Source organism: Acomys minous (assembly GCF_964271855.1).
Source record: "Acomys minous genome assembly, chromosome: 2".
Lineage (NCBI taxonomy): Eukaryota > Metazoa > Chordata > Mammalia > Rodentia > Muridae > Acomys > Acomys minous.
The window spans coordinates 45,899,163-45,925,395 of NC_140484.1; the positions used below are offsets into that span (position 1 = coordinate 45,899,163).

The 26,233-nt window shown below is 37.9% G+C and overlaps 1 protein-coding gene across 2 annotated transcripts; it reads right to left on the reverse strand.

Annotated features, from left to right (window-relative positions):
* Positions 1 to 6,029: 6,029 nt before the first annotated feature.
* GLYAT (glycine-N-acyltransferase) lies at positions 6,030 to 24,496 on the reverse strand. Of its 2 annotated transcripts, XM_084771772.1 has the most exons (7): positions 24,396 to 24,447; positions 21,990 to 22,286; positions 15,003 to 15,092; positions 13,614 to 13,721; positions 11,249 to 11,375; positions 9,789 to 9,960; positions 6,030 to 7,153 (listed from the first exon to the last, which is right to left on the reverse strand). In XM_084771772.1, exons 2-7 carry the CDS (start codon positions 22,212 to 22,214, stop codon positions 6,751 to 6,753), a joined length of 1,125 nt encoding a protein of 374 aa, XP_084627898.1. In that variant the 5' UTR covers positions 22,215 to 22,286; positions 24,396 to 24,447; the 3' UTR covers positions 6,030 to 6,750. The 2 variants fall into 2 exon arrangements, with proteins under 2 accessions (XP_084627898.1, XP_084627899.1); XM_084771773.1 differs by lacking the exon at positions 21,990 to 22,286 and having other exon boundaries at positions 24,396 to 24,496.
* Between the last annotated feature and the right edge of the window lie 1,737 nt (positions 24,497 to 26,233).

A 26,233-nucleotide genomic window follows, 5' to 3' on the forward strand; every position in this document is an offset into this window, starting at 1 on the left:
ACCATAAATTGTATTGTTAGCATAAACCATCTGGTGAGGATCAACTTTTCAGGTCAATAAACACATTCTTCTCAGTCAGCGTATTCCAAGAATTTAGTGGGATGTGGTAGAGAGATGAGAATTATTTTTGCTTCATTCACTCTTTGCTCTGGTTGTGTTTTACCTGCCATGGAGTACAGAGGCTTGGAGTCCCCAAAGAGCTGCAGGTCTATAGATCCAAGAGAAGAGAATGTGTGGTCACTCTTGAAGAGATGGAATGAAGAGAACGTTTTAGCAATTAGAGGGAAACAGACTAAGGACACCACGGTTGAAACCTACATCATCAATTGGGCAAGACTTTACAGTATTGTAGTCATTCGATATGTACAAATGATAGTCAGTAAGAGCACAGTAAGAACTCACTTTAACTAGAATGATAAATCCCACAGTGGTTTGAATGAGAAAATCCCCCATCCTCCATAGGTTCGTATGTTTGAAAGTTTGGTCTCCAGCTGGTAGAACAGTTTGGGAAGGGTTAGTGTAGCAGAACTTTAACAGAACCATTACATCTGGCATGAATTCTGGGGTGAAGGTACCTCCTATGCCTTGAAACAGCCCTTTGTAAATAGCCAATGATTGTTATCTGATGTTTATGAAGTTGGTCTTCTGAAGGATTCACAGAGCCTTTGCATAATTTAGGACCAAGACATACCTGGCAAACCAGTAAGTCTGTTGTGGCTGAGAATTGCTTGAGTAATGGCTCATAGATCAGATAGGAGGTTTTGGCATGTGGAAATTGACTTGCTAAAAGTTCCTTTTTTGTAACAAAGAGGCTATGTGAAACAAGTTTGGAGTTCATCCCACTGCTTAGAAGCCTAATTCATCCTGAAGTATCTATAATTCTTTGATCAACACTCCTGCATAACCCAGAACACCAACACATTAGTTGTGGCCTTGATGGAGTAGGTGTGACCTTGGAGAACATAGGTCATTGGCACTGGGCTTTGGGGTTTCTGTGCTCATGAAAGGCCTGGTCTTTCTATGCAGATCATTATCTGAGAACTCATATCTTATTCAGAAGCAAGAGGCATCAGGGGAGAAAGAGAGAGAGAGAGAACAGCAGGTGTCAGCTTTTGAAACCTCAAATCCCACCCTTAGTGACACACATTATTGAAAATGAATAAATAATTTTAAATTGTACTAAAATTATGAATATTAAAACCAGTGAAATACAGATTTAGCTCCAATAAAGCACCAAGTATGAAAATAAGGTAGAAAGGATAACAAAAATGCAAATCTTGCTTCATCAGATGCATTGGAGAAATCATATTACAATAACAATCCAAAATCCTGTACTTGAATTTCATGGAATAGATGGACATGAGGTTGCATGAATTGTGTTGAGTTTCTGGCATTACGTGGAAGACTGGCTAGATATTCCAATTCTTACTTTGATAATAAAAACCACACCCTTAAATACATTTTTAAAATGTATCAGTGAATATACTCCAGCACAGCTAAGTTTCTGTCTATGAGAACCATCCCCAAGATAGACCCTGGACTGCATTTGAGTTAAAACTTATTAGGGTGAAGGATTTTTAGAAAGAAGCATGGTCCTGGGTAGGAGCAAGACAAGGGAGGAACAGATTTAAGTCTGAAGTAAGAAAGTATAGATATAAGTTAAGATGAAAGTCAGCTCCTCTAACCTGAGCTATACCTGCTTTATGCAAGCTAATATGAAAGAGCAGGTATATGCTGGGTGCCAGTATCTGGTCATGGAGCTACACATATTACTCAGCAATATTGTCTGTCTTTACTATGCTGGAAAACTATGTAAGCAAAATAGGTCATTGTGACTTGGGGTATTCATTGCATTTACAACTCAGCATGGCTGTAGGCATGCCAAGCAGAGTCCCTACAGAATATCAGTTACAAATTGAACTCTCTGTAACTTCCAAATTGCCTAAGGAAAAGAATTCTAGGGAAAAAGCACACTTAGCTTTATCTCATTTGCTGCAATTGCTAAAATTTTTAAAAATTATTTTATTATATTATATATGTAAATAATCATATATTTATTATATATGAATATACATATATTTATATCTCTGTGAGGTATACATACATGTGCATGCAGGTGCTTGTGGGGGTCAGTAGGGGATATCATAGCTTGTAGTTAGAGTTACAGGTGTTTGTGAGCCACCTCCAGTCTTTATGGCTTAGCAAAAAGCTCTCTACCAACCCATCTCTCTAGCCTGTGGTTTTATTGTTTGTTTTGTCCTGTCTTTGTGTGTGTGTGTGTGTGTGTGTGTGTGTGTGTGTGTGTGTGTGTGTGTGTGTGTGTGTACATGTGTGTGTGTGCATGTGTGTGTGTGTTGTACTTCTGAGTTCTGCTTTTTGTTTGTTTCCTTCCTGAGACTTTGTTGACATAATTTTAAACTAGCTACTTAACTCTTCCCTGGAAGTCTATTCAGAGTACTCTTTGGAAATCCAGTGAGGCTTCTGGACCCTGTTTCAGGATAAGGGATGGACTACTAAAACATATGGTTTATAGAGAGAACAAAATTGAGCTAAAATACAGCTAAAAAAGAAACACAACTCTAAATAGAAAATGTTGATTAACTTATTAGCTGACAAAGTCTAATGGCAAAGTTTAGTAGTGGGTGTGATTATTTCTTACATGACTGTAAGTTATTACTTTCAATATGGTAAGAAATGATGCTTCTTTTGAAATATCAAAAGAAATCAGACATAAAATTACCCAGTAACCACTCGCTGCACAGCCAGGCAGAATCATAATAGAATGCGAATGTGTGGCTAGGAGTTAATGAAAAAAAAATCTATCTATCTATCTATCTATCTATCTATCTATCTATCTATCTACTTTATTTATTTATTTATTTATTTATTTATTTATTTATTTCCCCTGAGTTTAAACAAACCTCTGGGAACTCTACTGACCCAGATCAAAAGTTCTCTTTCTGAAAAGTCTTTCAAAAGCCACAGCAGAGCTTCTTCCTGTCAAAACATGGCTTCTAACACCACCTCCTAAGAACTACAGAAACGTACATTCCTTCTAAAAATGGAAAGCACAACTCACTTCATCACCCTTTTTTTCCAGTCCAAGTCTTCACAGGATCAACCCTACTTGGTTTCCAAGATCAGAGAAGAACAGATGCCGTCAGGGTGGTGTGTCTAGACAGCGTGTTCTCTTCTCGATAGCAGATATTATTAAATGGATTGATACAAAGCTACGATAATGTATAAGTCTGGTGATTTGAGTGAGAAGGGCCTCTATAGGCTCATATATTTGAGTGTTTGATTGGGAATGACTTAGAAGCGTGGTTTAACGTTATTTATTTATTATTTTTTGAGAGGTGTGGTGTGCCATTGGAGCAGACTTTAAGATTTCAAAGCCTCAAGTCATTCCCAGGTTAGTTCTCTTTCTGCCTCCTACTTGCCAGTCAGGATGGAAGCCCTCACTGCTGCTCCAGCAGCATGCCTTGTTGTCCCTGAATCTACATCCTCTAACACGATGGATGCTCATAGACTGGCCCTCTGAAACTGGTAGCCTTAGAAAAAAACTCGCTTTTCTGTAATTTGCCTTAGTCATGGTGATTTGCCATGGCAATAAAAAAGTAACTAAAACAGTGGGGGAAAGCACGCCATTGCAGCTTTCTTTTTTCCTTTTTTTTTTTTTCCCTTTTTTCTTTTTTTTTCCTTTAAAAAAAAAAACCTTTTTTCATTATTATTCTCTCATATGTTGCATCCTGACCACAGTTTCCTCTCCCTCCCCTCCCCATAGCCTGCTCCCAAACTCCCCTCAATTTCCATTCTTATTCTTTTATTTTTAATTTTTATGGACATATATTTTACTTATTCTTTGATAATTTTATACGTGTATATAATATATTTTGATCACATCCACCATTCACTTCCTCTAGACCCGACTCATAATGTCTCTCTCAACTTCTTATGCCCCGTGCGTGTGTGTGTGTGTGTGTGTGTGTGTGTGTGTGTGCGCGCACGCGCACGCGCGCATGCAAAACCCATTGAGCTCAACTAGTGCTGCCCCCAGATGCACATGGATAGGAAGCCATCCTCTGGAGCATGAACACCTACCAGTGGTCCACCCTCCAAAGAAAATTGACTAAAGCCACCTGGAATTTATCCCAAGGACTTGACTACTGCTGTTGCTCCCTGCTGGCATACCAGAATCTGCAATGATCAGGCCATCTTTTTGGACTATCCTTCATCCTTTCTCAATCTGGTCAACTGAAAAATTGTCAGTTTCTGCTGAACTTATGTAAATGGCCATTCTCTTCTCTATAACTTCATATTCTTTAGTTTATTCACTTTAAACTGTTTAAGAAAAGTGTGGTTTCCCATGTCTTCAATTCCAGCACTTGAGAGGCAAAGGCAGCTAGATCTCTCGGGGTTCAAGGTCAGCCTGGTCAGCATAGTGAGACTTTGTCTCAAAAAGCATTCTTATTTGTTTGTTTGTTTGTTTGTTTGTTTGTTTAAAAGCCCTTTAATAGATTTTTTAATGAGTTTTACATTATTCACCCCAGTTACACTCATCTGCCTATGCTCTCATATCTGCCCTTTACCCTTTTAAAAATAACATACCAAGTCAAATTTGTGATGCTTGGATCCTCACGGGTGTGGTTCATCTGTTGGAGTGTGGTCAAAAGTGGCTTTCCCTCTCCTAAAGCCATCTATTGTCAATACCTCCCCAATAAAAGATGGAGGCTTGCAAATCCTATCCTGTCCCTATGCTAGAATGTTGTCTGGCTTAATCTTGTGTGGATCTTGTGACAGCTGGTGTGACCTCATAAGGACACTTTTCTTCGAGTGTCCAGAAGGTACTGTTTTGCTCCAGCATTTTGTATTTTTACAGTATTTCGCTCACCCTCCTGTGATTGCTCCTGAGTCTTGATGCAGAGGAGGGGGAAGTATACTATATATGTCGCATCTGTGACTTATTCTCTGCAGTTGAGTAGTTGTGAGTTTCTGTGTTAACTACCATCTAATGCACAAAGAAATGTCTCTGATAAGGTCTGAGAGCTACACTGATTCTATGTCTTACAAAAGTAGAAAAAAACGCATATTTGTAAGAGGTCTTACCATCACCTGTTAGTGAAACTGTTGATATCAGATATATAAAAACAGGTTTGCTATTTTATGTTACTTGGCCTTTCTCCCATGCTGCTTTAAATTTTTTTCTTTGTTCTGTACATTTAGTGTTTTGATTATTATGTGGCAGAAGGATTTTTTGTTTTTCTGGTCTACTCTATTTGGTGTTCTGTAGGCTTCTTGTATGTTTATAGGCATTTTTTTTTAATTTGAGAAAATTTCTATGATTTTTGTTGAAAATATTTTCTGGGCCTTGAAGCTGGATTAGCTGGGTGAAACACCTATTAGGTACCAACTTAAACAACTGCAGCAGGGCCTGGAGAGAAGAACTCAAAGTGAGGCGCCTTCTGTCTGTGGGAGCTATAAGTGTTTCTGGCAACATATTCTGGAAAACTTATTTGAGCTCAGCTCACTACAGTTGCAAACACAGCATTTATCCTTTCTACTCTACAGCCTAATCTCTCTCTCCTCTCCTTCCCCCCTCTCTCTCTTCCTCCCTCCCTCCCTCTCTCTCTCTCTCTCTCTCTCTCTCTCTCTCTCTCTCTCTCTCTCTCTTTCTCACCCCTCTCTTCCTACCCGCCTCTCTCCCTCTCCTTCTCTTCCTCTTTCCTCCCTCCTCTTCCTCCCAGTCCTCCAGTCCTGCTTCCTATCTTTCCTTCCTTTCCCATATCTTCCTCTCTCCTACATAATATAGGCATCCATTTTCTTGTTTTGTGTGCTGTTGTTTTCTCCTCTCCCTACAGCTCTTTGCCTTCTAGAGTTTAAGTCCCAATAAATTAAGAATGGATTTATTAAACATAAACATTAGAATGAAGTAATGAAGCTCAGCCTCTAGAACAATGTTTATTTCTCTTTCCTGGCCCTGGGACCTAATAGTGGAAACTCACTAAAAATACACAAAATTAGTCTCAAAGTTATTACCAGTCAGCCCTTTTAATTTTTTTAAAATTACATTTATTTATTTGTATGTGCATGTGTTGCAGTACACCTGTGGAGGTCAGAGGACAACTTGATGAAATTGATTATCTCCTTTTACAATGTGGGTCCCAGAAATTAAACTCAGGTTACCAGGCTTGGCTACAATCACCTTTACTTGCTGAGTCCTAGTCTTTGTCCTAATAATTCTTACAGTTACACTACACGTTATGCGTCTGTATGTGGGTATACAGTAGTTTTTACATATTAACAATACAATGCCTAGGAAGTGACCTGGGGAAGAATGATTTTTAATAGACCTTTTTTAGATGACAGACTACTTTTTCAGTCTGTCAAAGAAAAACTACAGAAAATCAGAGGAGGTATGCCTGTGCATAGAGGGGGCAGGTCACAGAACAAACCTACTGGCTAATGGGTATAGATTCATGAGCCAGCAAAACAAGTAGAAAATAATACAATGTAGCTAAATGTGTTAGAGGGATCCTGAGGTTTGGGGGCTGTAACAGAATTGGAGCAAGAGAAGGTAGCCTTGTGCATGCCAAGGAAACGGAGTTTAAGTACATGAGAATTGTGAGGGCGCAGTGTGCAGTTCTTTCATCCTAGAGACACACAGCCACCTACTCACAGTTTATTATTTCATTCAGCTCACTCAGCCATTTCTCCATCTACAAGCACAGACCCCTTATCTCTCTTCCAGCTTTATAGAGGTACACAGTTCCACTGGTTCCAGGTACAGGGCATGGGGACATGCCTCAGCAGGGCAACCATTCTCTGAATGGTGAAGTTAGCCTTATCCACATGTGCATACATGGGAAAGCCAAGATTTCCTAGAGTCTGGATCTGGTGACAAGCAAGATGGTAAATGAGACCCTGGCGCCGGTACTTAGGCAAGGTGCCTCCCATTCTTAGTTCTCCAGTGTGGTCCATCAGGCCCCAGGACACTGGGGTCCCCTCCGGCCCCATAATACAGGAGCTTGGGAAGGTGAGAATACAGCGCTCAATGAACTTCTGGCTTTTTTCATTGCCACCAAAATGCCAGACGCTATTCACCAATGCAGCATGTGTAACATCCAGGGAAGCAAATTTAAACAACTTGTGGTCACTATTGGGAACAAGAGAAAAGAGTAATCCTTAATTACATAGGCTGTGAATAATTTTCCTTATTCCCCACTAAACTGACCCAAGAGGCAAAAAAAAAAAAAAAAAAAAAAAAACCAGAATATCTAAGATTGCATGTTCTGTCATCAAACTACCTGGGTTCCCATCAACAGTGTGTGTTTGAGTCTGATTAGTTACTCTTCACTTGTTGAATTTCCTCATCTAGCGAGCATGTGTAATAAGCAATTTTCATTGTAGACTAAGAGCCAGTGAGGAAGGGGCTGAGATTCAGTGCCCACCAGGTAGTAACACTTGTCCAGGCAATACTTCCAGTTTTTATTTGCCTGTGACCATTGGCACAGAGAGTTCAAATATGATCAATATTGTTTTATGTAAAAGCAAAAAAAAAAAATTACAGGTGAACAAATTTCCTAAAGCACGTGTTCCAAACAGAAAAGACAAAAGTTTGTAATCATAGAATTTGGTCTTGAGGTCCTTAGGCACTATGATGAGCAAAAGAAAAACTCAAGTGCAAAGAAAGACAGAAATGTGGAAGGAAGATGGCCCTTGTCACTAAGTCCTGATGTCTGAAGACCCGTGCAATGGTGTGAAGGGGCTTCAGGGGCCATCTTGGAGCTCTGGAGGTAGAGCTAAACACTCTATTTCAACTCTAGCTACACATCCCATCACCCATGTGTTGAGCAAGCAAATACATCATCAGATTCTGCTTTCTGTCAAAAGATTATCCCGCTCTCCTGTCTCACAGCAGGATGAAACTTTGCAGTAGATTCTAGATGGGGATGATCTCTGGGTTGTCATGTGGTCCCGTGACTGAGCATCCTTCAATCACACACTCCGTGCCAACTTTCAGCTCTACTCAGCATCACATTAAACATAAATGGAGACAATGTGAAATGTGCTCAGGACCTTTTCAATAGAATCCAATTCTGTGCAGAGAATTCACTGGACACATTTGTTTAAAACCTACTGTGTTCCAGCTACTAAGGACTCCAGCTCTTGAGGGTTCACATTATTTTTGGAAGCTGACTCGCTCATTAAATCTGTAGAATAAATTAACTATCTTTAAATACTCAGGAGTGCTATGAGTAAAACAAAGCTAGGTCCTGTGTGGAGATGACTTTTATTGAGGTGCTTTACCCAGGACTCTGATGAGGTAATTCATGAGTAGATCTGGATAACAAAGTAAGTGGTTAGTGTAAAGGTTGATCTACATAGGAGAGAGATATTTTAGACAGAGAGGAGTTAATCTTAGAAGCCTGAGCTCTTTAAGATCAAGTAGAAATGGTAGTAAAATTACATTACATAAGCATAAATGTCCATTAATGTCTGCCCTTAGCTTCAACACTAGAAATAACATGAAATAATTCACACACATGCTTCAGGTCACTGGACCAATATTAGATTGTTAATTAACTTTCTGGGAGAGAAGAGAAAGCAAGAAAGTGAGTAAATGAAATTGAGAGATAATATGAATGAGATTCCCTCTGCTTTAATCCTTAACAAAATGATTAACTTCAAGTAACTTGATGTGAACCAATTTGTCAAATTCTAATGAGCATCTTCCTCTATTTTACATAGGAAATAACATTGAAATGGTTTGTTTGTTATTTTAGCCTTTCTCAGTCTATAAAGTCAACCTCCTCCTCTTCAGACTACCTCCACTGGAACACTTTGACTGAATGTCTCAATCTCTGAGTTTAGACTCATATGTAATAGACGGTTGATGTTTTAATTAATCACTTAATATTTTCCACAAAGGCTACAAGTTTTGGAGGGAAGAAATAAGAGAAAAAGCAAGGCTTGAGAGGTAGATAAAAATCCCCTCTTAAAGGGCTGAGGACTCCAGAAATATTCAAACGTGTGGCAGGAAGCCTTGAAATTTTGTAAGGAGGAGAAAGACATGGCCTTTATTTAGATTTTACTGTGAGTAGACGACTACTCTGCAGGATAATGGTTGGCTAGTTACCAGGACAAAAGCTAGCAGAGGCAGTGAGGACATGGCAGGTTAAATAGTGACCCACATTCAATTTGTATAGGCAATTACAATTTTAAATTGTATTTATATCTGTGGGTGTTACATGCTCCAATGTGAAGATCAGAGGAAAATTTTGGGGAGTTGATTCTCATCATTGTGTAGATCCAGGGATTGACTTTGGTAATCAAACTTGTGGGCATGTGCTTTTAGTAGCTGCATCATCTTGCCAGCCCTTTATGCTTTATTAGAAAAAGGACCTTTGAAGATATGCTTAGAACTTCAATATAAAGTCATTCCAATTATTTTGTGAGTCCCAGATCCATTGTCCTCACAACAACAACAACAGAAGAAAGAAAAAAAGACACAAACGAGAAAGAAAGTCATGTAAAAGTGTTTTTAGAAAGTGAAGCAATGCATCCCAAAGTGAAGGCACTCCTGGAACGTCACTAGGGGTGGAGGAGGTCAGAATGTACTCCGTCCGGCAGATTCCATTGCAACACAGCCCTGCCCACATTTTTATTTTTACCTCATAGACTACAAGGCAATGATAGATCACGTGTGTACTAATTTTAGGAAATCTACCAAAATAGGCATATCATTAATTAAGAGACTGATGATGCAGAGCAGCTTCTTTCACACTCACATGGGCTTGGGCTTGTCACTGCTGACTACGAAATTCTTCTCATCTGCCAAGGAAGGACTCAGTTTCTTTGCTGTTTGAAATATCATATAGAGAAAGCACTGCGTATGCTTGACTTTGCCCAAATTAATGGCTCCAAGATTTTCTATCACTTTGCCCAGGCTTGGCTGTGTACCTTGATAAGGAAAATGAAGAAGTAAACAATATACATTATTCATATTAAAGTTTGAGAAAGGCTACTCAGTAGGGTCAAAAGACTTTTGAACATAGAATCAGCAAGTCTTATGTTAAATCATGACAGACTTTATGTGATAAAGATTATATGCCTCCCATGTTTCTTCCTCCCATTTTTCTAAATTTAAGTTTTAGATAGTATCACAAATGCTGACTATGTACAAGTATAGTTATACCTACCAAAGAAGATGAGTTAGAGGCATAGTAACTGAAATTGAGTGGACAATTTCTATGTACTCCACCCATTAAATTGTTACTATATGATTCTCAATTCCTTTTTTTATTACACCAATATTATTCTATTCACCCTGAATGGCTTTTGTTCATTTATAAAATTTGCTTAGGACCATGGAAAATGTGATTTAGTAAATGTGTTTCAAAGAGTACACTGGGGTTAACTTTCACATTCTGTTCCTGATCCTGTGACATTTACATGTCACCCAATCTACTTCCAACCTTGTAGTTAAGAGCTGACAATGTTATTATGAAATGCCAGACTTGGGATCATGATGAGCCTAATCCTACTAGCCTACAGATAACCATCTGGATGACTGAGCCCATATGTGTGAACCTAGGTGATGCCTAGAGAGAAGCTTAGCTGAACCTGATCCAAATTTCCTACCCATACAATTGTAAGCTAAAATAATTGTCATTTTGAATTGATATTGAGAAGGTTTGAAATTCTAGAAAACTAAATAGAATATTCTTAAGATGTTTCCATTAAATGTCTCATTTTGTCCTTAAGGGTTCTATGTTTAGAATATGATTAAAATCATTTTCCCATTTTTTAATTTCCATAGCAGAAGTGACTTGCCCTTCACCACCCAGCTAATAACTCATTCATCCAGGTTTCAATACTCGATTATACAACTCCAGAAGGCATAGGCTTATTTACTAAAACATTCCTTTTGACAATGTAATAAATCAAAGATGAAATGGTAGGATACTCTGCTCCTATATTTAGATTCTTTAATAAAATATGGGCACACTAAAGAATAAGTTATAAGTCCTAAGGTAGTAAGAAATTACATCAGAACTTTCTGTGTAAATTTTATACACTGGGGCTCTTATGATTTCCCTTTGGAGGAGGTAGATGCTGAGCCAAGGAACAACCAGCAGCATGCTGTGTCTGTGGCCTGCAAAAAATGTGTGTGGGGTGTGAGGTGCTTGTTCAAAAGGAACAGTGATGTGTTCATGTGTACACAGGAGGTCACACCCAGTTTTCTTACTTTGAATCTGCAAATGTTGCTTCCAGTTAATGACTTCTGATGAGCCAAGGAATTCCTGACAGTGCTTGGGATCCTTGGAGTAGATTAGGTAAGTGTTGGTGTAATGGTCAAAGTCATCTGTCATGTCCTGTTTCAGAAAAGAAGAATCAAACAAAATGTTTGTGTGTAGTGTAGTGTTTGTTATATTGGTATTCAGTATTTAGCTCATTGTGATATTTAAAAATATCAAAATTAATAGTTCCTGTGGGTTTAAGTTGTAGTTATTTACAATGTGAAGTCAAGAGAAAAAGCTTCAGATCAATTCAAAGATAAAAGAAAACACTCTAAAAAGTATTATCCCAAACCCAAGAGAAAACTAGAGTATTATAAAAATTCATGTAGAAGAGTCAAAATAACAAATTAAGTCAAAACATTTATAAAAACAAATATTCCTTGCTCTGGGCTATGAATGCTTTGGTATTAAAATCTATACTGAAAACAGATTCAGAATATGCATCTACAAATAGATAACCAAAGATAAATCTAATCAACTAAATATTCCTTCAAAAAACAGCTTATCATTTTCAAGTGAATGACAACCTCTCAGAGCAAATAAATTGTGAGCTAGGGAGCTCTGAGCCCAAGAGGAGCTGGTTTGGAGGAAGAGTAAGGTAATGGCATGTCACAGTCCCGAAAATGTCATCTTGAGACTGACAGAAGTAGAACTGCTCCCTCCCTGCCCTAGGCCTGCATGTCTTGGTGCGTGTGGTCTTACATTCCCCATCTCTGTCGTCACCTTATCTTGTAGCCTAATGGCCAGGTTACAGGTTAAACTTCCTCTCTCCTTAGAAGTTCATGTTCAGCCCGCACCTAGAATTCCTCTTCATGCAGATAAAGCATTCCCAGACCTTGGCCTTGGCTAATGATGTATACTACCCACTCTACCCACTCCTCAAAGGTGTAAATAGACTTTATTTCCTCCAATTAAACAAGCTGTCTCCTTAGAAGGCTGCTTCTCAAGCACTTACCAACAACCAAGACTGAATTGCACCCACCTGCTCCGGCTAAGCCTCCCTCCCTACAGTCAGCTTGGTGTGTAATGAGCCTGGATACTCCACTGAGGAAGCAGACCAGGGGTGGCAATAAGTGTGTGCATGCACGCGCACATGTGCACGGGGGCACACACACACACACACACACACACACACACACACACACACACACGAATGCATGCCCATATATAATCATTCTTTATATTTTATCTGATTAATGCTCAAAATATGTTTTGTTAGAATAAGCAACTAGCACCAAAAACCATTTGAGAGATTCATTTACTACATTTTTTCAACAAAAATTTTATAATTTTATGAGAATTTACATATGTCCTTGTTAAATATGGTGCATTTTCCCATCTCTTTGTGTAGTGCTGACATTCCAATTAAGATACAAATTATATATATATATATATATATATATATATATATATATATATATATATATATGGAACAAGTTTACAAACCCTTTAATGGGACTATTTAATATGAAAGAACATATCACAGAAGCATGACTTCCATTAATGTATAATCTGAACGCTTTTATTACTCCAATTTTAATGAAATCTTTTTAAAATTGTATAACATACAATGATGCTGTTGAAAATAGTTTGAAAATCAGACTATTGATTTTCTTGCTCTGCCTTATAAAATATTGAAATCATCTTCAAAGTTTACGTTGGCAAAATTTTCCACTTGGAATGGAGAATAAACTGTTTGTCTTCCTGTAGCATCAACCGCCTGTACCTCTCTCTTTCTCCTGCCTTGTTTTACTGACTTTGTTGTAGATGACTGATGTAAAGGCAGTGCAACATCTAGGAGGAAAGCTGATAGTAAAATAAGTTTTGATAGAGTGAGAACGAGTTGGATTGTTTTAAGTCCAGTGATTTTTAAAGACAGGAAATACATTTTTCCTTAGGATAATAATAGTTGATCATGGAACTAAGAACCTGCTCATTACAATAGACAAGCCAAGCTCAGGAAAATGTCCTTTTCTCTAAGGACTTGTTTATTTTATTTTGTGGCTATGAAGATTTTGCCTGCATGTATGCATGTGTGTGACATGTGTGCAATGCCTGCAGAGACCAAAAGAGGGCACCAGATTCCACGTAACTGGAGTTACTGACAGTTGAGGGCAGCCACGTGAATGCTGGGAACCAAACTCTGCTCCTCTACAAGAGCAGGATGTGGTCTTAATCACTGAGCAATCTCTGCTGCCCTCAGGAACGCTGTTTTAACGTTTATAATAAAAGATCACACCATACTTACAGAAACATTCTAGGAATGCAACAAATGTAAAGATATAGACATATTTCTTCTATATTGTAACTTACCTGTTCCTGGGGTCGGATAACAACAGTATTAAAATCAGGCCACTTGTCCACCAGAGCCTTGAGATTGAATAGGTTTCCCTGGTTCATGTGGAAGACGGTCCCATAAACCTAAATATTTTAACATGATAGGAATATCAGCACATTACAGAGAGATGAAAAATATAATATATTTGACAAGAACAAGGATAATTCCTGTGAAATTTTTGTTGAAAATATGTAATAAATGAATCTTTCAAATGGTTCCTAGTGTCTAGTTGCTTATTCTAACAAAAATATCTTTTAAACATTAATAAGATAAAATATAAAGAATGACTCAATTTATAAATAAACTCATGCACTTCCCTGTTGTAGAATTTAATAGAACTTTTCATGGTTTTCAAATTTCTTTCTTTTCATGCCTCTAACAAATTTTGTGAAGCTGAAACATTCCAGAAATGGTTTCCACTCACTACAAGTGTTTTTCTTATTATTCCTTGTAGTATTTTTATGATTACTGCTTCAATATCCATATCATATAATTCTTATATCTACGTCATCTGGCTCTTGATCTGCTTATGATCTAAATTAAAATTTTTATCATCTAAGTTAAGATTTAGCCAGGCTTAGTGATACAGATCTGTTATTTCAGCTAATAGGGAGGCTGAGACAGTTGTGTTGAAAGTTCAAGGGACACCTGGGATATATAGTGAGTCCTAGGCCAACTTATAAATATTTGGCTTCAATGGCATATCTATATTTTATGACAGGTAATTTTGCCTCATCTCTTCTGGAAATATGTAATAGGTCAAATCCTAGTTCATAGCAAATTGTGTGTTAGGAGACCTAGAAATTCTTGTCCATTAAATCTTATTTCATTGAAATAATATGTGCTACAACAGCATCTGATGATATACATTTTAATGTATTTTATTCCTTAAAAAATCTTCTCCTAATACAGCCACATCAGGGACATAAATTTTAAAAACATCAGACTCCTTATTATTTAATATATAAAATGACTTCAACTAAGTAGTGATTTACTATTTAAGACTCAGGAAAATTCTTTTTCCCTTCTGCCAAAACTTAGAATCCTGCACATACTAGGCAAACACCCTATCACTGAATTTTCAACTTTATTTTGAGTTTTTATTTTGTGGCACAGTATTACAAAAATTGTGAAATATCCTTTGGAAGTAAATAGTAACATGTTTTAGACAGTGGGGAGCAGCACTTTGCTTTTTAAAATATTGGCAAATGGCATTGTTGAGACTTCTTTGTGCTTTGGGAACATAAGCACAGGTGAGAGAAATGCCATGGTGTCAGTCAGTTTTCTGTGGGTCTTGACTTCTTTCCCTCTTCTGCCATAGCAAGGTGCACCCCTTAGTTACTCTGAGAATGTTCTCATCTCACCTTTAGGGACTCTGGAAGGTGCTTCCTCAGGGAGTTCTCCAGAACATGCAGTGCTTGGGAACCCTGTAAGTAGAACATCTCTTCCAATACCTTAATGAAAAAGAGCAAAAACAACAGCAAGTTAGGGGTGAAGAGATTCTTGTTTGTTTGTTTTTAATTTTGTTAATTAACATTTTTATTTTTATATATACATTTATATTATTACATACACACACACATACACACACACACATGCGCGCGCACACATATATATATTAGACTACCTATAGAAAGAAGAACCATGACACAATCAAGAATTATATAAATGTTATGTTCTTAGGGTTTTTGCTATTTCTACTTGACAGCCTTGAAAAAACATCTCTTCTATCTTGTTGGGTTTAAAATTCTGAACATAACTCAATCCCTATCACATATTGTTCTTATCAAATTAAAACATCTTTCTAGACCTAAAAACATCTTAACCCCTAAACAACTAAGCTACCTGGTCTTCAACTCCATCAGAGATCTTAGGTGTGGCAGACAGATACGATTCTATAGAAAGATAAGCCAGGATAGTTAGATGAGGTCTTCAAAAACCTTGGAGACATGCAGAATATGGCATTTAAAAATGTTTTTACTATTTTAAATATTCACTGACAATGAGACAGGTTAACTCCTGGCAACACCAGCCTAACTCAAAGAGGATGATGAGCATCAAAGAACCTCCTTATGGAGATGGCTTCAAATGTGGCAAACAAGCCACTGGGCAAAATGTCCTCATTTCTACCACAGACAGAATTCTGTCCTCCCAAAAAAGGGCAAATTTGGATGTAGGCAGAGTCAATAGCCAAACTCTACCAAGACAGGGTAAGCAAGTCCTCAATAGTTCCTGCCTCACTAACATGATGGCTGAAGAAGATGCTCCAACGTTATAGAGAGTTTTGGGTGACTATTGAGGTAGCAAACTGTCTCTGTCATCTACTCATTTGGAAAGCCACTAAGCTACACTCCCAGCACACTCAGGTAATCAAGTTTATTCCTTCTTAAGGGGTGAAGAGATTCTTACACAGTGTGTCTGGACTGCCTCTGAAGATTATGAGCCATAGGATTATAGACAGCCATAGCCTTATAAGCACCCAGAATTTATTTCTCTCAGGTCTGGGAAGTCCATGATTAAGGGACTGGTGTGTGTCTTGTCTTAGGGAACTCTGCTTTTTATCTGTTGGGTACACCCTCTATTGCCTCAGCATGAAAGGAATAAGCTTTTGCTCTGGAACGTAATCTACAAAGGCACTCACAACATCCAAAAAGGGGATGCAACCATCTCCCAGGACCCCCAGGGGCCCCAGGCCCCATTTATTACCTGTCGTATTGGCAAAACTTCTACATGACTCTTGGAGATACACACAACCATAGCAATCTTGAGCCAGCTGGACCCACAAAAGCTTTTCCTCATATCATCTTTTAAAGTCTTATGACTTTGACTCCTATTGTGAGTTTCTAATAATGTTGATTTTTTTCTGCAACTGAAGAGCTAACTTTTCTTGTATTAGTATCTAGTTGCTCAATCAACAGTTATTGAAAAAGTCCTTCCTGCTTTATTAAACTTTGCTCAATAGCCATTGAAAACAAGTTGAATATAGTTTTCAAATTTTTCTTTGGCTTCATTCACATTTGTTTTTTCTTATGTAAATACTTTTTGATCTACACTAAATCCTCAGATCTGGTAGCGCCATAGTCTTTTTCCTATTGCCATGACAAAATGCTCTGACAAAAGCAGTTTAAGGGAGAAAGGATTTATTTTGGCGCAGAGGTGCCTGTTACAGGGCATCACGGTATCATGAGCTTGAAGCAGCCGGTGTCATCACCACTAGGGTGAAAGATATCAATGAAGCAATACACACTAGTGCTCATATCACTTTCTTCATTTTATACAATCCAGGATCTTGTCCAGGGAATGGAATGTCCTACCTGCAGCGAATCATGAGTTGGACTCTTCTAGCTGCCTTGACAAGCATGTATCATTGTGTTGTTTTTGAGGTTTGAGCCTATGGCTTCTGGGGTACTTTGTGTACCTGTCAGTTCCTGAGAACCCAAGGCACTCCCTTAGGCAGTGACATATACATGCACACGTTTGTCTCTGGATTTCTTAGAAGCTGGCAAAGCAAGCAGAACGTGGCTGAACACTTAACATTAGACATTATTGTACCTTGTCTGGCTTTCATATCCTATTAGACCCTATTATGAAGAGGTCCTAGATAGAATTTTTGGGTTCACTCATGTATACCATCATATCATCCTTGGATAGTGATAATTTGATTTCTTTCTTTCCAATTTGTATCCTTTTGATCTCCTTTAGTTGTCTTATTGCTCTAGCTAGGACTTTAAGTACTATATTGAAGAGATAACAAAGAGAGTAGACAGCCTTGTCTTATCCATGATTTCAGTGGAATTGATTTCAGTTTCTCTCCATTTAGTTTGATGTTGGATATGGCCTTACTGTATATTGCCTTTACTATGTTTAGTCATGTGCCTTGTATTCCTGCTCTCTCTAGGATTTTTTAACACAAATGGGTTTTGAATTTTGTCAAATGATTTTTTGGCATCTAGGGAGATGATCATGGTTTTTTTTCTCTGAGTGCCACCAGGCCTCCCCATCCAGGGGACATGGCCAAATATGGGGCACCAGAGTTCGTGTGAAAGTCAGATGCGACTCTCCACTCAACTGTGAAGAATGTCCTGTTCATTGGCTGGATCTGGGTAGAGGTTCGAAGTTTACTGCACGTGTTGTCCTTAGCTGGTGCCATAGTTTGAGTAGGACCCCTGGGCCCAGATCCGCCAATCATAATGTTCTTCTTGTAGGTTTCTAGGACCCTCTATGTCCTTCTATTTCCCCATTCTTCCATGCTTCTCTCACCTAAAGTCCCAATAGGATGTCCTCTCCTCTGTCCCAGTTTTCTGGTAAGTGAAGACTTTCATAGGACATGCCCCTTGGGCTGGTGTCCCGATATAAGTGAGTATATACCATTTGAGTCTTTCTGCTTCTGGGTTAACTCACTCAATATGATTATTTCTAGTTCAATCCATTTGACCACAAATTTTGGGAAATCCTTATTTTTAATAGCTGAATAGTATTCCATAGTGTATATGTACCACAGTTTCTTTATCTATTCTTCTACTGAGGGATACTTAGACTGTTTCCATGATCTGTCTATTATGAATAAGGCTGCTATGAACATGGTTGAGCAAGGTTTCTTGTTGTGTGCTGGAGCATCTTCTGGGTATATTCCAAGCAGTGGAATAGCTGGGTCTTGAGGAAGCCCTATTCCCAGTTTTCTGAGATAGCACCAGATAGATTTCCAAAGTGGCTGTACTAGTTTGCATTCCCACCAGCAATGAAGGAGTGTTCTTCTCTCTCCACATCCTTGCTAGCATGTGGTGTCGCTTGAATTTTTTATCTTAGCCATTCTGATGGGTGTAAGATGGAATCTCGGAGTTGTTTTGATTTGAATTTCTCTGATTACTAAGGAGGTTGAGCATTTCTTTAAGTGTTTCTCAGCCATTTGATATTCCTCTGTTGAGAATTTTCTGTTTAGTTCCAAGCCCCATTTCTCAATTGGGTTATTTGGTTTGGTGGTGTTTAATTTCTTGAGTTCTTTATATATTTTGGATATTAGACCTTTGTCAGATGTAGGGTTGGTGAAGATCCTTTCCCAGTCTGTAGGCTGTCACTTTGTTCTCTTGACAGTGTCTCCAGCCTTACAGAAGCTTCTCAGCCTCATGAGGTCCCATTTATTAATTGTTGACCTTAAGGCCTGGGCTGTTGGTGTTCTGTTCAGGAAGTTGTCTCCTGTGCCAATGTGTTCCAGGTTCTTCCCCACTTTTTCTTCTATCTGACTTAGTGTCTCTGGTTTTACATTGAGGTCTTTGATCCACTTAGATTTGAGTTTTGTGCAAGGTGACAAATATGGGTCCAGTTGCATTTTTTTTGCACATAGACATCCAGTTAGACCAGCACCATTTGTTGAAGATGCTATCCTTTTTCCATTGAATGGATTTGGCTTCTTTGTCAAAAATCAAGTGACCATATGTGTGTGGATTCATCTCTGGGTCTTCTATTCGATTCCACTGATCAACCAGCCAGTTGCTATGCCAGTCCCATGCTGTTTTAATTACTGTTGCTCTATAGTACAGCTTGAGATCAGGTATGGAGGTGCCTCCGGAGGATCTTTTATTGTACAAGATTGTTTTAGCTACTCTGGGTTTTTTGTTTTTCCATAAGAAGTTCAGAATTGAATTTTCAATGTCTTTAAAAAAAGTGTGTAGGTATTTTGATAGGGATTGCATTGAATCTGTAGATTGCTTTTGGTAGGATGGCCATTTTTACTATGTTAATTCTCCCGATCCATGAGCAAGGAAGATCATTCCATGTCATCTTCAATCTCTTTCTTCAGAGTTTTCAAATTTTTTCAAACAAGTCCTTCACTTGCTTGGTTAGAGTAATTCCTAAGTACTTTATATTGCTTGTGGCTAATGTGAAGGGTGTGGTTTTCCTAATTTCTTCCTCTGCAAGCTTGTCATTTGTGTATAGGAAGGCTACAGACTTTTTTGAGTTAATTTTGTATCCAGCCAATATGCTGAAGGTGTTTATCAGCTGTAGGAGTTCTCTGGTGGAATTTTGAGGGTCACTTATGTACACTGTCATATCATCTGCAAATAGGGATAATTTGACTTCCTCCTTTCCCATTTGGATACTCTTGATCTCCTTTTGTTGTCTAATTCTCTGGCTAGAACTTCGAGTACTATATTGAAGAGATATGGAGAGAGTGGGCAGCCTTGCCTTGTTCCCAATTTTAGAGGAATTTCTTGAGTATCTCACCATTTACTTTGATTTTGGCTATTGGCTTGCTGTATATAGCCTTTATTATGTTCAGGAAAGTGCCTTGTATCCCCAATCTCTCTAAAACTTTAAACATGAATGGGTGTTGGGTTTTATCAAATGCTTTCTCTGCATCTAAGGAGATGATCATGTGGTTTTTTTTTTTTTTCAGTTTGTTTATATGGTAGATTACATTCATGGATTTCCATATATTAAATCATCCCTACATGCCTAGAATTAAGCCTACCTGGTCATGGTGAATGATATATTTGGTGTGTTCTTGTATTTGTTTTGCAAGTATTTTATTGAGTATTTTTGCATTATTGTTCATAAGAGAAATTGGTCTAAAATTCTCTTTCTTTGTGGGGTTTTTGTGAGGTTTAGGTATCAATGTGACTATGGCCTCATAGAATGAATTTAGTAATGTTCCATCCATTTCTATCTTTTGGAGTAGCTTGAAGAGTACCAGTATTAGCACACCCTTGAAGGTCTGGTAGAATTCTGCACTGAAATAATCTGGCCCTGGGCTTTTTTTTAGTTGGAAGACTATCAATGATTCCTTCTATTTCTGTAGGGGAAATGGGACTATTTAGCTTGTTTATCTGTTCTTCACTCAATTTTGGCAAGTGAAATTGATCAAGAAAATCGTCCATTTCCCTTAGATTTTCAAATTTTGTGGCATATATGCTTTTCAAGTAGGATCTTATGATTCTTTGTATTTCTTCAGTGTCTGTTGTTATGTCTTCCTTCTCATTTCTGATTTTGTTGATTTGGATACTGTCTCTCTGTCTTTTAGTTAGTTTGGCTAATGGTCTGTCTATCTTGTTGATTTTCTCAAAGAACCAGCTCTTGGTTTTGTTGATTCTTTGGATTGTTTTCTTAGTTTCTAATTTATTAATTTCAGCCCTGAGTTTGATTATTTCCAGACATCTGCTTCTTTTGGGTGTTCTGCTTCTTTTTTTTTCTTTGGGGTTTTAGCTGTCATTAATTAAATTGCTTATGTGCGATGTTTCCAATTTCTTTTTTTTTTATTAACTTATTTTTGTTACATCTCAATGGTGATCCCATCCCTTTTATCCTCCCATTCTTTCCTCCCTCCTATTTTCCCCTTATTCCCCTCCCCTATGACTGTTCCTGAGGGGGATTTCCTCCCCCTGTATATGCTCATAGGATATCAAGTCTCTTCTTGGTAACCTGCTATTTTTCCTCTGAGTGCCACCAGGTCTCCCCCTCTAGGGGACTTGGTCAAATATGAGGCACCAGAGTTCGTGTGAAAGTCATACCTCACTCTCCACTCAACTGTGGAGAATGTTCTGTCCATTGGCTAGATCTGGGTAGGGGTTTAAAGTTTACCACCTGTATTGTCCTTGGCTGGTGCCTTAGTTTGAGCGGGACCCCTGGGCCCAAATCTGCCTATCATAATGTTCTTCTTGTAGTCCAATTTCTTTTTAAAGGCACTTAGTGCTATGAATTTTCCTCTTAGCACTGCTTTCAATGTATCCCACAAATTTGGGTATGTTGTTCCTTCATTTTCATTGAATTTCAGGAACTCCTTGAATTCTTTCTTTCTTTCTTCCCTGACCCAGGTGTCATTTAGCAGGGAGTTGTTTAGCTTCCACGTATGTGTAGGCTTTTTGTTATTTCTGTTGTAGTTGAATTGCAGCCTAAGACCATGGTGATCTGATAGGATACAAGGTATTATTTCAATCTTCTTGTATCTGTTGAGGCTTGCTTTATGACCTACTGTGTGATCAATTTTGGAGAAGGTTCTATGGGATGCAGAGAAGGTATATTCCTTCTTGTTTGGGTGAAAGGTTCTATAGATATCTGTTAGATCCATTTGATTCATGGCATTGGTTAATGATGTTATTTCCTGGCTTACCTTCTGTTTCAATGACCTATCCTTCCATGAGAGTGGGGTGCTGAAGTCTCCCACTATTATTGTATGGGGATCGATGTGTGATTTAAGCTTCATTAACAGCTCTTTTACAAATGTGGGTGTCCTTGTATTGGGAGCATAGATGTTCAGAATTGTGATGCTCAAATCCTGCCCAGAGTCCCCTCTCCCGAAGCAACTCCCACCAGCCACCACACCAGTCGCCTCCGCCAGAGGGCTGCGAGCTACAAACCTCAGCCACTGTTGCCGCTGCTACTGCTGCCACCGCTGCTGCCACCGCTGCCACTCCAGTCCGAGAAAATCTGTGCTCCTCCCATGTGCAGGGGCATGCAGGTCCTCTGCTCCCTGGTCCCTTTGAACTGTGGAGCACTCCTGCTGCAGTGGTGCGGGGACCTTGGTGTTTCTGGTTCAGAATTCTGTGCAGTTCCTTGAATTGTTTACTGGAGCTTCTAAGCATGGTCCACACTGCTCGCCGCCATCTTGGATCCCCAAAACTGCTTTCTTAAACCATTCTTGTGAACATGTAAAGCTGCAGTAAGAAGTGTATTGCCACACTTTGCCCCACAATCATCGTCAAATCTCTCTGTTCCATTTTATTAGTGTTTCCTTCAGAGAATAATTTTCAATCATGAGTTTTTAAGGTCACAGATTGTTCTTTTATTTGTAAATTGTAGTTATTGAATCTTGAGAAGACAACATACGTTCTACCTAAGTTGTTGAATGTATGGCACCAATTGTTAATGCTATTTTCTTATCATTCTTTTGTTGTCTGTAGTTTCTGTGTGGAATTCCATTCCTCATTCCAGATACTGCCTTCGAGTTTTATTTCTTGATACGTTTAGAGCAGAGATGCTCAAACTGGGTTATATTCTATTTTGATCAAGACAATTCTTTGTTTTTGAAGACAATCATGAATACGGCAAACTATATAATATAGTTGTATCTTGCCGTTAGTAGATGCCAATAGCAACACTTTGTATCTCAGTATAAGAAACAAAACTGTTTTTGACATTCACTCTACTAGTCTAGAGAGTATCAAAATAATGAGTGTCTAATATAGGCAATCTGATTTTTTTTCTCCAGAAACATTTTAAGAGTGTGTCACAAACACAAAAGACAAAACATATTTGATACAAAGTCGTAGGCATTGCTATAATGCCTGCAAACTGGATAACATGGGAGTGTTTGACAAATGTGAAGACAATGCACGCACACACATACAAACACACACATACACACACACACACACACACACAATTGAGCAACTATAATGATAACAACCACAAAAGCAAGATTTCCAGTTAATTAGGCATACTGAAACCTGAAGAGACTGAAAAAACTGTAAAGTTTCAGCATTGTTAATAGATAAGGTCCATCGTGGTTTTTAGGCGCTTGAGACTGATTTTTCAAATTTCTGAAAATATATGCAGGTACAACAATTCAGAGAAGGTGAATAAAAAGAATAATTTTTATAATGACTTTAAAGAATAAAAGAAAATACATGCAGTGTTTGTGGCTAAACTATGATATGATTATATTAGCATAATATACTACTGTCACTACTCTGAGGAACTATTAACATAAAGATTACAATACACGTGTAAAATGGAAAAGTACTAAGTTAAGAGGATAAAACATATAAAATAGAATATTACATTGGATTTTGATTGATATTTATTATGTATGATTTTATGCACATTTAATATGTAATATGCATAAGAATACGGAAAAATACAGAAAGGTAAGTTTGAAGGAAATGAAAATTTTAGAAATAAATCATCATGTGAGAAATATAAATCAAATCTCTTAAATTAGCTTTCTTTTTTAGGTGATTTCAATTAGAAGTGAAACCACTTAATATTCTTCTTCATATTTCTCAGCATATTCTATTTTGGATTTGTATGACACACTTCACTCAACTGGTAAGTATTTTCCCAATGAAAGAGCTGCCCCCCGAGGAACTAAAGAAATTATTAACAGTCTGGAACCCCTGTACTGAATTAATATTAACTGGAACAGCATGTTACTTTGCAAATATTGCTAACCAAATGTACTGGCCAGCTTTCACAATTTCTCCCTAGTTTATCTGTTTGTAATGGAAATTTGCCATAATTCTCTCAAAAGTTTTGATACCAATGAACACACTAAGCTGGGTGGAGAAAAGCCCACAAGACTTCAGAACTACACAGAGAACTAGAGGCAACAGAGAAAAGATGAGAACAGGAGAGGCTTCCTTCCCCAAGGAAGAGCACAACAACTGGTTGTTCAGTGCCATATGGTCAACCCTAAAACACACACATACAGGTAGCATTTTACAGATGAAACAGGCTATATTTAGGAATATGTATGTATATAAAATATATGTATACAATAACAGTTTTAAAAGAGGCCATGAATTTGAAAGAAAGCAGGGAGGGTGACATGGGAGGTTCGGAGTGAGGAAAATGAAGAGAGAAATATTGTAATCAAATTATAATCTTACAAACACAAAAGTATTTTTTTCTCATCATGCATATTAGTAGGTACACATGCTTCTCAAGTTAAATAAACTCCCCCTTTATCACTACTTCCTATCTAAAACCAACAACATTTGATTTTTCCCACAGGGAATCACCACTCTTCTAAGATGAGCCCTTACCTATAAACCCGTATCCACACAGAGAGCTTCCTCAGAACTAATGACAAGCAGCAGATCTTTCTTGAAATACCAGCCTTCACAGCATTTTGGTGAATGTTTTACAGAAATCTTTAGACTGAGGATGTACTGTGGACCTTGCTTTTTATTAAAAAGCAGGAAAACAAAATGTTGGCTACCTGATGGTGTCCACCCTCTTCATATTTTATTACATTATTTTCTCAGGCCACAGAAAAATATCAGACTAGGACAAGAAAGGATGTGTGATTGCCCAGAAAAAAATATATATATTTCCTCATTCCTCCTTTTCCAGTTGCTTGCTATAGTAGCAAGATGGAAGCCAGAGACAGTGGATGAGATCAGGTCTGTAAAAATTAGATTTGCTTATCTCTACACACATAGAGCAGGCATCCTCCTGTGTAGAGCACCTTGAAAATTTACTTCAAATCTCTGTCTCTCACCTGTATGTGCTACAAACATTCCATAGTGATGCCAACTAAACCATCATCAATAACACTCTTTCAACAAATATTAATTTTATTTTATGCGTTCAAGTGGTTTTGCCTACATGTATCTGTGTGATTCACATGAGTCCCTGACGCCTCTTGAAGCCACAGAGGTGTTGGATCTCCAAGAACTGAAGATGCTTGTGAGATGCTGTGTGGATGCTGCAAACTGGATCGGGGTCTTCTGGAAGAGCAGGAAGTACTCCTAACCTCTGAGCCATCCATATACCCTAGTAAAGGAAGTTTTAGCACAGAGAGACTGAATATCTCCCTGTTGATCATAGCCTATTAGATACTTAGATATTTAATATACTTATTAATCAAACTCTGGCCATCTTTTTCTCTTCTCAGCATACAAGTTGAATTTACAGTAAAAAAGTCCTCTGATGTAAACACTATCCTGCTATCCTGCTATCCTGCTTCTTATAAATGATTAACTGTACTGTTCACCTTCACTGATCCATCAAAATCAAGTTTCTGTTAACTAACTTGACCAACGTTAGGGCCAAATGAACTTTGAACCTCCCTCAGCCAGAGCCAAGAGGACAAGCAGAAAAGTATTCCCTTGTACATGAAAGACAAATGTACCTACTGATTTTTCTTCCCACTTTTCAAGTGTTGCAGATAATCTGTTCAGAAATGTCACCTTAGTAAAAGTCAACTCCCTCTAAGTTGTAATAGTTCCTCATTTCCCCATCTTTCAACAGCCATTTTAACAAGATATCTCCTTTTATAAATCTGTAAGTTGCTTTAATTTTAAAAATATTTAGCTTTAATTGTGGCTAACCTAACTCTCACAGTTATCCTGGAGCCAGATTACCAACCTACTCTTGTTACAGTTTTTTTAATGATTTTATTTTTTACTTAAAATATTTTAATTGATTGTTTAATTTTTACTCTATGCTTCTTTTTCAAAAAATATTTTTATTATGTTTCTTTTTAACACATACACATGAGTAAATTAAACCACATACAGCAGGAAGAACCATGAGACAATCAGGAATTATATAAATGTTATATTCATAGTGATTTGGCTATTTGTATTTGACAGCCTTGAAGTAAACATCTTTCCTATCTTGTTGGGTCTAAATTTTTGAATGGAGATTAATATCTATCATATCTCACCTCTACTAACTTAAAACATCTATTTTGATCTAAAAACATCTTAACCCCTAACCTACTAAGCTTAATTGAAAGACTAAACTATCTGGTCTTCAAACCCATCAGAGACTTGAGAAGAGATAAAACTTAAACACCTGAGTGAACCCGGAGTGCAGATTAGCAGCTTCCAAAATGAAAAAATGACTGAGGCAGTCACCCAACACTCTCTAACAC

Coding starts and splice junctions, on each gene's coding strand:
- GLYAT (XM_084771772.1), bottom strand. CDS start 22,214: ATGCTTAGAAGCTCCAGTAAACAATTCAAGGAACTGCACAGAATTCTG. Junction 15,093..21,989: donor CAGCGGCAACAGTGGCTGAG/GTTTGTAGCTCG, acceptor TTTTTCATTAAG/GTATTGGAAGAGATGTTCTA. Junction 11,376..13,613: donor TTATCCGACCCCAGGAACAG/GTAAGTTACAAT, acceptor TTTCTGAAACAG/GACATGACAGATGACTTTGA.